The following is an 11,541-nucleotide window of genomic DNA, read 5'->3' as shown; positions in this document are numbered from 1 at the left end:
TTCGCTTCTAAGCCTCCAAGAAATGTAAAACATCGAAAACGTGTACGGACCGCGCATGTTGGTTCTAGTCCACGGTAAGTAAATAAATTTTTGATTAAAATTGAAATTTCATGAGTTTCAGGACCTACTTTAGGGCCTCCATGTTCCCGTGGTAAAATGTCGAACTAATCGGCACCCCCAATTCGGGGAATGCTTTCCCTAGCGATTTGACTTCTCAGATATAGGCTTACTCTTTCATATCACCTTAACGCGAAGATAGTAAACCAGACGAGGAAGTGAAACGTCATGTGTAGATTTTATTTCTCAATATTCGGACGTACAGTGATGCAGAGTCTCAGGTTCTACGTGACGCGGCAAGCGTTTTACCCAAGTACATAACGTGTGCACCCGTGTTATCATTCCCAAGGCCCTCACACACAGGAGTCAAAGCCCTATACTGCGCAAGTGTGTCATCCTTACACGTGTAAAGGTCAATCGCACATCGATGAATGACGAGGAACAGGTATCGAGCTATGACGTACCTACGAATCTAATAGTAAAATGGCACTATCTGCAGTCGGTACGGTCATGCGCTCTTTAAACGATATAACGCAATAACAATTTATATAATATATATATATATATATATGTATAATATACCTCTGTCTTAATTCACAATTCAATATCTCTCTCCTTCTCTCCCGGCTCTTCGATAATATCTCTCTTCTCCTTCTTTCTCGTATCACAAAATATACAGTCTACTCAATATAATATTCGCATGATATACATATAAAATGGAAGGTGATGTGAGTTCTTCTTTTATTCTCTTGCGCACTCTCTTTCACTCTTTAGACATTCTCTCGTTGGATTTTACATTAACGATTAACTTTAAGGCTATGTATAAATACTCGGCATTCGTCTATACAGAGGGCTAATTAGAGCCTGTCGAAGCATCGTCGAGAATCGAGGGCAAGTAATGACCCTACAATGTATGGTACAACTAAATTGCTACGCTAAGGCTACTTTCCTTTTTACAAACCACCAAAGGATTCCTTATCGTCCTCCTTATCTAGCTCCATAGCTAATACACTGTCTCGAAGCACTTTACAAGCCATCGTTACCGGGTGAGTTAACCGATCCGATTAATTTCTCAGGATTTTTGGAGATGAAGAAACAAGCGGTAATAAAATACTTCCGTTCTAAAGAGCGTTACCTTAAAAGCACCTCTCGCCATCTTGTTTTTTCCTCCAGACGGTACAAGTAGTATCGAAGAAATAATTTGTTAATAACATCGCTAGTTCATGAGGATTTATAATAATGAAGAAAAACATACTCCCTGGTTCAGGTATTTACGCGAAGAAGCGACTCTTTGTCCCACCAAGGCTGATGGACAAAGAAGAAACTGTAATGTCGGTAAGCTCACTCGGTAAAGAGGGTCCTTTACAAAGCTCTTTAGCACGCCGTTTAATCAGAGACGGGCATAATTAACGCTGAATACATATTTATACAATTATTGCTCGCGTTAGATCACCGCGACTCCTTATCCTTGGGAATAATTAGGCGTGGTTCTAACTGGTTAATTGCGACACCTAGTGCACCAATAAATACCGATTCGATAGAGACGAAGCTTAACCTAATGAGGGGGCCCTCTTAACGTTAGCCCATCCCTGATTTAGATTCGCATACTTTTCGCCAAAACACCCGGAAATTGACGCTTGACGAAGAAAGATATGTGCCTGTATGCCTTGTAGACTCAAGTGAAAAATCATAGGTCTACTAGAAATTCTAATGCTCGGCACGGCGGAAGCGCGCCTGTTTAAGTACGCACTTAGGTTTCCGTAAGTACAAATTATCACTCGAGTAAAAAGAATAAAGATAGGAAGAGAAATGAGATAACGAAAATCGCGTAGAAAACGCCTCGGCGGCACTTCCTCATCGCGACGAAGCGGCCTAAGCGGAATTTAATATCGAACTCGATCATCGATTAATTAATGCCCACTAATACCAACGCTGGGCCGTAGTCGAAGCGGTACGTCGGAAGTGTCTAAGGAACAATTGGAATGCGCGTTTTGAGTACCTACTCCGAGTGGAATACATTTAAGTGACTAATAAACGCAGCTATTGATCTTTTTAGCTTTCAGGGAGATCCCCTGAGATTCGATAGAAGTCTACGTTTCAAGTTGCAAGGCTTTTTATAGTGCCTACCAGACAATATGATCTGGAAGGAGTTGCTTAATCAGTCACTTCGAACGTTTCAAGTCCCTACTCCGAGTGGAATGCATTTAAGTGACTAATAAATGCAGAAATTAATTTTTTTACTGTCAAAGAGATCCCCCGAGACTCGATAGAAATCTACGTTTCAAGTTGCAAGGTTTTTTGCAGTGCCTGCCGGGTAACATGATCTCGACGTAGCTGCTTAATTAGTCAGTTAGAACGTTCCAAGTCCCTACTCCGAGTGGAATGCATTTAAGTGACTAATAAATGCAGCGATTAATTTTTTTTAGCTATCAAAGAGATCCTCGGAGACTCGATAGAAGTTTCAAGTTGCAAGGCTTTTTGCAGTGCCTACCGGATAACTTGATCTCAACGTAGCTGCTTAATTAATCAGTTAGAACGTTCCAAGTCCCTATTACGAGTGGAATGTATTTAAGTGATTAATAAATGCAGAAATTAATTTTTTTAGCTGTCAAAGAGATCCTCGGAGATTCGATAGAAGTCTACATTTCAAGTTGCAAGGCTTCTTGCAATGTCTAGTCCGGATAACATGACCTGGAAGAAGCTGCTCGATTAGTCACTTAGAAGTACGATTTTTGCGATATAGATACTTCGTGGGATAAGCTGAAGAGTCGTGCGACGTATAATATCCGGAGTGGTACTTGGCCCAGCACTGGCCCCGCAAATACGTGGATTCTTAAATTTACAATCTAGACCTTCTTGAGCATGTGCAGGTGGAGCACCTCGGGGATTTCGACGTCCTCCAGCCGGATGTTCGACGGGTTGAATGGGAACCGCACCGGGTAGGAGTACTTCAGGTCCATTAAGAGCTGCGGGAAGAAAAGGATTTAATATTTATATACTTTTGTTTTTATAAAGCTCTCTAGTTAAAACAATGGTACACTAGCGGACATCAAAAGTTTCATAAACCCCTCGGACGCTATTTTCATATCTCCTTTAATTTGTAATTTCTTTTTAAGAATAAAATAGAAAATGTCTAGACGAGTGTCACAGAAGTTGCGTGTGTAGAGAAGGGCTGAAGTAGAACAAGGAAGACGGCATTGATAAAAGGGACCGTATTCGTAATAGGATTGTCCTCTTCAAAGGAAAACCGGTAACTTTGCAAAGACATTATTCTCGGTCAAGGATGATACAACTGGACCGGGTCAAATCATGCAATTAAGAGATGAAGAGATGATTCCTTCTTACCTGGTCGTTGTTCTCCCCTCGCTCGTTCAGCTTGACCTGTACCTGCCTAATGAACGAAACCGGGACCCTTAACTCGAAGTCGTCCGCCGGGGTGTACAGGTTCAGGATTTTCACAATTTGATTAGCGGTGAGCTTATTGCACATGTCACAGACGGATTGCACGTCCTCGTCCGTCTTCCTGGCCTGCAGGAGCTGGGCGGCTTGAATGATGGGCTGCAGAGCTTCCGCGGCTGCTACGAGCTTCTGGTCCCTCGCCCACTGTTCAAGATGGCTCAAGTTGTACCTGAAGAGCAAGAACGACAGACCATTATTAATAATTCATCTTCTCAGTGAAGAAAGAAAAGAAATCCTTGGGTCGAGTAGATCATCATTGCCTATTATTAACCGTTTGACTCCCAAGGGTCTTAATTGGACAAATTTGTATAGCAAAAAACGTCCGGCTTGCTGGGATTAAGGTGAAGTGAAACACGTCAAGGAACTTGATCGACGTCGATGAAGAAAATTTTTTTTAAATACCTACGTTGCTGACGTTCGTTTTTATATTGACAGCTGGGTCGAATTAGATTGGGTATTGTACCAAATGGCATACTCCACCTATCGTTTTCGTACAATAAATATCAACAAATCGAAGTAAAACTCCAGAAATCCTCTGGATTCGTGCTTTCTGGGGCCCTAATTGACTGCAGAGGGACCCCCTGCGCCATCTGTGATTTCCAGGTCAATTAAATGTTCACTCCGAGACCTCGTATTACCATCTTTTTAGCATAGAAGCGCATACAACACTTTTTTTGCCCTTATCCCATTCAAATGCGAGTTTATCGTGTCAGGACAATTCTTAGATGATCACGAGTCATGTGTCAAAGTTTCGGACAGTTTGGTCTAGTACCCTTAAGAAAAAGTGTTGTATTCGAATCGACTGATTTGAAGGGGGTTTCACTTCATCTTAATATCTCCTAGAAGGTACATTTTTCATACAAAATCAATCTTCCCGGAGAAATTTGTATAGCGAAACACATTTAGGTTGCTGCGATTAATTTCTCCTAGAAAGTACATTATTTCGTCCAGTGTACCCTAGGTCCAGAAGAGGCCTCACCTGATCTGCATGCCCTTGGTCCAGTGGCACAGCTCGTTCCTCAGCAACAGGTTATTCAGGGCGCTCGCGCACATGAAGTAGAAGAGCTGCTTGAAGAGCTGCACGATGATCTCCGGGTCCACCCCGTGGTACTGTAGGATCTTATGCACCGAGCTGAGCTCGTCGAGGAGCTTGTCCAGCTTCTGCTGGGTGGAGTCCGGCTCCTCTCCCATCGACGAGGAGCGAGGTCGACCTGGCTTGTTCGAGTTCAATCCAGAGATCGCCTCGTGCTCCAACAAGGCAGGCACCGTCAACGCCTGGATGCGCTCCTTCAGGTTGGTCACGATGTTGTTGAAGATCCACAGGGCCACGTTACTGAGGACGGTCCGATACTCGCTGAGGTCGAAGTTACGCAGACACTGATCGTTCTGCCGAGGGGTGTTCTCTATCTGGAAGGGCTTGTCCCCGGAGTACTGCTTCATGGTGTGCAACAATCTCAGGTTGTTGCTCAGCCACAGAACTCTCGACTCGAAGTCCTCGCGCTTCTTCATAACGCGCTTCACCGCATTCAGGTACTCCGTCAGAAGGGAGCGTACCTTCTCGTCGTCGTTTATGCAGTCGGTGTGTCTTATGCACATGAAGAGGATGTAGGCTGGGAGACCAGGCAGCAAGGTCACCGCCACTCTGGGCTTCAGATCTGAAAGGACGCAAAATAGCGATTCAAAAGATCCTCAAAACTGGGTTAAAAGAACATCGCCGCGTGACACGGTGCTAGTGAAATTTCCTGAGTTAAAAAGAATCATTATTAATTTCTCTGCATAATTCTTTCACGAAATCCACTAAAAAATGTAGGGAATGTAGGGAAAATGTAGGGAATGAAGAATTACGAAATATGCATTTGGAATTTGTCGAAAAAATTCATTTTTAAGGGGTGAGCCACCCCTTTGAATACTTCTTTTACCCCTTACGCGAGCAGTAATAGTTCTATCCTAATGAAACTATTTTTGGATTGTTCTGGTCTATAAATTAACCAAGTTTCATTTGGATAGAGCAATTACTGCTCGCGTAAGGAGTAAAAGAAGTATTCAAAGGAGTGGCTCACCCCTTAAAAATGAATTTTTTCGAAAAATTCCAAATGCATGTTTCATAATTCTTCATTCCCTACATTTTGACGGTTGTTTCATGAAAATCGGTCGAGTGCTTCTATATGAAACAGCCAATTCACCCCCTTGCATGGCCAACCTTGAAGCCTAATTTCACCCCCTAAAAGTGTTTATCCGTCGATAAAAAAAAACACGGGTCCCTTAGATTTTAGTCCTCTATAACATATTTAAAAATGAACAAAATCGGAGGGGGACACCTCAGGTTCCTTCCTTGTGAGAAATTGGTAACTACCTATCACGAGGTGTCGAATTATCACGCCGATGTCCTCCGCTCGGAACTCGAACATCCCCTCGTAGTCTCTTTCTTTCTTTCTGATCGCCGGCATGTTACTTCCGCTTTCACCGGATGAATGCGTTGTTGTGGAGACCACGGCGTCATTTACAGACTCCACGCTGTCTGGCACTAGAAAGAAGAAACAGAAAAATGAACAAAATGAAAACATTGTCTTTAAGAATCTGAAATTAACGTAGTGGTCTTCGAACCTTCGCCTAAGGAACAGATAAACGGAATACCCGATACTCACCGGCACTCTTTATGCCGTGAGGACGAGTCTTGTTTCCCTTATCGTCTTCGTCGCCTTTGCAAGCGTTAGGATAAGATTTTTGTACATTTATTATCGAAAGCTTTTATGGCTTTAATTAGATTGGCTAATTATTATATATATATAGTAGAACTTGAAAACGAATATTTAAATACTTACAGCCAGCATCCCTGAGGCGTTTCGCAAGGACCTTGCACTGCTTTCTCAGCTTCCGGCATTCCTCGGCCAGTTTGTCGTACTTCTCCTGCAGATCCTGTATTATAAAATAGATCCATTAGTTTACATTCACAATTATACAGAGGGTTATCTAGTAGGATGAGCCTACCGGAGCTATCTCTAAATGATTCAGGGACAAACACCTTAATTTCCTAAGTTCCATGACGTTAAGATGATATGAAAGGCGCTGAGAAATTTAATCGATGTCGATAAAACAAAATTCAGCTATACCCGTTTTGGCGGTAATGTCATTTTGAATATTCAAGTGGTAACATAAGCTGGCGCGTCCCGTTACCGACGTTTATATTTATGTTGAAGTCTTTTACAGTCCACGTTGAGAATTATACGAACTGAAGCGTTCCATGTGTCATTTCGGTAAAGTAATGACGAAGAGATCGACGTAAAACTGTTGAAATTCCGTGAATTAATTATTCTAACGATTATTTAGGACCAACGTCGCCATCTGTGACGTTTAGCTGCAACTAAATTTTTGCCCTAAACACGCATTACCCCCGAGACAAGCCAGTATTCTCTTGCAATCGTTGGTAAAATTATTTTCCACATTTTCCCATCTAACTCCGTGATATTCCATTTCCACGGTATCCTAAATTGTTCGAGTTAGGTCCTGAAACTCTTCATTTTCACTTCAAAGCCTCCAAGAAGCGTAAAACATCGAAAACGTGCACGGGCCACGCATGTTAGTTCTAGTCCGTGATAAATAAATGAATTTTGTATGAAAAATGAAATTTCACGAGTTTCGGGACCTACTTTAGGGCCTCCATATTCCCGTGGTAAATTTTGAAACGAATCGGTACTCCCAATTCAGGAAATACTTTCCCCAACGATTTGACTTCTCAGATATGTACAGGTATCTCAGATATGTACTTCTCTTTCATATCACCTTAAAATAAAAACTACTAAATTGATGTTAAAATTACCAAGTTCTCCGTCGCCAGCCTGGTGATCTCGTGCTGCATGTACGCTTCGGTCTGCGTTTGAGGAGATTTGTTCAAATTGAAGGAGAGCAGTTTCTCTTGCTTTTGGATTTGCTCTTGCAACCTGTCCATCTCTCCACGCCACTCGTCTCGCTGGCTTCGCCATCCCTTCTCCTTGGACTGCAGCTCGTCTTCCAGTTGTCTTGAAAGGTAACGAAAGAAAATTGTTATTAATTCGTTAGATGCTTCGAAAGTCTTCCCATCTACTCTCAGGGGTATCGATTCGAAATAGGTATCCACTGTATAGACTCACTCTCTTGAGGCTTTTCGCTTCGTCTTAAGTCTACGGTATAACGAAGGGCATGCACAAATCACAGAAGACGATTAGACACGCTATTCTTTGACTACTTGCAAACTTTCGTATTTAGACATCGATGAAATAGGAGAAAGAGTGAAAAGAGGCATGGCCGGGTCGAGTTTTACCTGTTTATCTTCTTCTGGGCTTCGAAGGCCAGCACCAGCTCCCCGTCCTCGTTTATGATGTCGACGTCCCTTCCGTAATTCGAACCTAAACTTTTCATTCTTCGGGTATGATCGGCCAATACGCTGTGAAGCTGGATGCACTCTTCTCTACGTCGAGCGAGCTCTTCGTGAAGCGCCTCGAATTGTCCTGTGGAGTCGTTATTAATTCATTTGCATCATTAGCGTATATATATACGCTCAGTTTTCCTAGTCACTATCACCGGAACGCATATATATGCTCAATTTTACTGGTCACTATCATTCAGCCTGAAATTTGGTGATAAGTACCCTCCTCTTCATACTTCGTTATGATGCAAATGGGTTAAGACTATAAATTTACACTATTATACTATCATTCAGCATGAAATTTGGTGATGAGGACCCTCTTTTTCATACTTCCTTATGATACAAATAGGTGAAGTTTATAAATTTACACGGAAACAAAAACTTCTTTTTGAGTTCATAATTCGTCTTTCGATTAGGTCTTACCCATCAGAGTTTGTTGAGCAGTTGTGGAATCTGCTTCGGAGACCGTTTGTCTTAGAGAGCCCAAATCTTTCCTCAATTTCTCGTTCTCCATTTCCAATTCTTGAAGCTGTCAATACATGTATCGAGTATTACAAACAAATGTATTGAGTATTACAAATAAATTCGAAAATTGTACCGAGTTATTCTTCTTAAGATTTTTTTCTTTAAACGCGTGTAACCTTTTTAAACAACTTTTTATGAAATCTTAAATATAGCATACTGACGTCATAATATCATTCCTGGAAAAATGACATCATTTTGAAATTTACATGATATTACATCAATTTTTAGCGATACATCGCCGTAATCGGAATTTCACGAGAAATCGAACGAGTCTAAAATTATCACGTTAAAACATTTTAATCAAAATTATGAAGCCAAATGCGTTGCACCTTTACTTAAAATAATATACACTTAAATAATAATAACGCGAAATAATCTACACTTTTCAGCAGAAATTATGACATCATGATATACTGGTTTTCATGAAAAAATGTTATGACGTCAATATGTTATATATTAAATTTAATCTGAACTGGTTAAGGCGATGTGAAAGCGACGTCAAAGTGGTTTCGTTTATGAAACTTTTCATCGTACTGAGTGTACCGAATCGTTTCAAACGAAAATATAGACATGAAAGCTATAAAGAAGGTCCTGATACTCATGAAATTGAAATGTATTAACCATTTGTTTATAGACATTTTCAAAATTTCTGATAAAAACTGAAATTTTAAGAGTATCAGGGCTTTCCTTGTAGTCTCGATGTCCATATTATAAAGTTCATATTATAATGTTCTTATTACAATGTTCACATTATAATGTTCTTATTACAATGTTCATATTATAATGTTCGTATTATAATGTTCATACTATAAAGTTCATATTAAAAAATCGTTTCAAAACGATTCGGTACACCCAGTCCAGAGAAAATTGTCATGAACGATTGGCTGTTCAGATGTCACTTTCACATCCCCTTAAAAAATAAAACAATGTTATTCGAGTTTCTAGGAGAAAATCATAAAAGGGATGATCCGTATGTTTGTATAAATTTTAAGTATGAAAGCTTTATTTTGCAAACCCTGAATGAATCTTGCGTCCTGGACGCCTCCTCGGAGGTGTCGCGCTCCAGCTCGTCGACCATCCTGAAGAGCCTGTGGTTCTCTCTTTCAAGATCTTTCAATTTTTGCTGCAGCTTCAGGACGAGACCTACGTCTACTGGTGGTTGAGCTGGACCATTCGCTTCCAAAGGAGATTTTCCAACCCTGGTGTCCACTTCCGGAGGACTGTCGGAACGTTGCTGGCTCCAGTCTATGGTCTCAACTCTGGAGTACACGGTCGACGAGGATGCTGTGGATCTCACCGAACCGTAACCAAAATCCTTTGAACATATAAATACATAAAATGCCACATACGTATCTCGATAAGCTTCCGTTTAAGTCCGTGAAAACCCGACAATATAGATATGGAAAAACAATATTTCGGACTGACCAGTTAGCACGGGTGATGAGATGATAAGGTTCTAATATAATAGATATACCTACAATGTAATAAATTAGAAAAATACGTAATATCACGGAGTTTGATAAGCGCTTGCCAAATATTTGCTCGAACATGTTCGTATTTCACTGTAAAATAGGCAAAAGCAATAAGTAATCGATCGCAGTACTTTCGGTCGACTTTATCATCCCCTTAATTTGATAGGATAAAAGCGAAAAGGTCACTGTACTTTTCACCTTTAACGGATAAAAATGACTCTTTAAGGAGAAAGAAAAGAATTACGGTGTTCTGATCGTCCTGGGGAACTTCCGTGTTGGGAGCAACCCCGCTGTTGCTGGACGCATTGCTGAGAGAGCGAGAATGCCCAGGAACGTGCTGGGCGAGTTTCTGTTCGAGCATTTCAGCATGGTGCTCCAGCTCGTGGTATTCCTTTAATAATCTCTGGTAAGCGCCTCTGTCTTGATCCTGGTCAAGCAAAAGTAGATCTTTCTCCTGCTCCAATCTGTGCTTCAGATTCTCCTCGGCACCTCTCAGGTTCGTCTTCAGTTTCTCGGTGGCTGCTCCGAGGTCTCGCTTCAGCTTCTCATTCTCCTCGCGCATCTTCTGCATCTCCTCCTCCTTCGACTTGGCGGTTTTCACCTTGTCCTGCAAGTAAAAGAAGTAAACTTGGAAACGTCGCCACACTTTATTCGCTATTCTCGAGGTCGAACCTGCAGAATGTCCATCTTTTCGTCTCTCTCCTTCTGGACAACCTCTTTTATTTTCTCCATCTCGCGCTCCTTCTCAGCCAGAGCACCATTTAGCTTCTTGTTCTCCGACTCTACGGTCTTGAAGACCTCCAGCTTGGACTTGAGCTCGCCCACTTCGTGCTGAGCCGCTTTTAGATGCTGATTCTCCTTCGCCTGTTGGGTAATAAGAAATGTAGTACGTTCTGTCGTGTCTTGACGGGGTGAAAATATTCCTGTCAGGTACAGGAAAAAAATTATACACATGTAAATACTATTTAAACCGTTATTAACCGTATTTTTAGGGATATACAATCTTTTTTCTTAAAGAAACTCTTCTAAAACTTCAAAGTCATTTTCCAAACCATGCTACATTTCATGCATCGTCATAAAATATCTGAGAAAAATGTTGCTTCCGCATAGTTCATATTTTGCACAGACGTCGACAGAATATGTGGCTATAGAAATGACCACCGACAACTATGTACCAGCAAAGTTACTCCAAATCTGAGTTGTCCATTAAGATTTTCTCCCTACTATTTCCATACTTTGATAACATAACTTTTTTAAATTATTAAATCCTATCGGAATTTAACGAAAACGGTCATTTCTGAGCAGACGAAACACTCTGAAAAAATTGCTCTGCCTAAATGCTTATGACAAACGAAGAATGAACACCAAGATACGGCTCTTTACAATCCATCATAATTCAAACATTATTCTATATAAAATGATAAATATTTATACCAATATATACCTAAAAGTATGGACAATAACACGTTTAAACTGTATTTAAATATCGCGTTTCATTTTTCTGCTGTACATGATGAAAAAATGGATGGCTTTAACAGCGTCAACCGGTGAGAGCCCCCTTAATATGATCATTAACATTAATAAACCGAAAACAAAGCCTCGATATCTCCATTCAATTCGATTAAC

The 11,541-nt window shown here is 41.0% G+C and overlaps 1 protein-coding gene across 2 annotated transcripts in view; it reads right to left on the bottom strand.

Annotated features, from left to right (window-relative positions):
• Positions 1 to 272: 272 nt before the first annotated feature.
• LOC105702533 (unconventional myosin-Va) overlaps positions 273 to 11,541 on the bottom strand; it is a 35,674-nt gene continuing 24,405 nt past the window's right edge. Inside the window, exons 9-20 of one of the 2 annotated variants that reach the window (XM_012430171.1) lie at positions 10,588 to 10,779; positions 10,160 to 10,522; positions 9,459 to 9,758; positions 8,342 to 8,447; positions 7,814 to 8,000; positions 7,334 to 7,532; positions 6,339 to 6,432; positions 6,162 to 6,215; positions 5,870 to 6,040; positions 4,496 to 5,171; positions 3,403 to 3,685; positions 273 to 3,023 (exon numbers count right to left, since the gene is read on the bottom strand). In XM_012430171.1, coding sequence (XP_012285594.1) covers positions 2,904 to 3,023; positions 3,403 to 3,685; positions 4,496 to 5,171; positions 5,870 to 6,040; positions 6,162 to 6,215; positions 6,339 to 6,432; positions 7,334 to 7,532; positions 7,814 to 8,000; positions 8,342 to 8,447; positions 9,459 to 9,758; positions 10,160 to 10,522; positions 10,588 to 10,779 — 2,745 coding nt within the window. In that variant the 3' untranslated portion in view covers positions 273 to 2,903. The remainder of the gene's footprint in view (positions 3,024 to 3,402; positions 3,686 to 4,495; positions 5,172 to 5,869; positions 6,041 to 6,161; positions 6,216 to 6,338; positions 6,433 to 7,333; positions 7,533 to 7,813; positions 8,001 to 8,341; positions 8,448 to 9,458; positions 9,759 to 10,159; positions 10,523 to 10,587; positions 10,780 to 11,541) is intronic. The other variant, XM_012430172.1, reaches the window with a different exon arrangement.

This window comes from Orussus abietinus, unplaced genomic scaffold (genome assembly GCF_000612105.2).
Source record: "Orussus abietinus isolate OABI.00-Male unplaced genomic scaffold, Oabi_2.0 scaffold362, whole genome shotgun sequence".
NCBI classification, from domain to species: Eukaryota; Metazoa; Arthropoda; class Insecta; order Hymenoptera; family Orussidae; genus Orussus; species Orussus abietinus.
The sequence above is the reverse complement of the archived record's forward strand: the minus strand, read 5'-3'. Positions and strand labels throughout refer to the sequence as shown.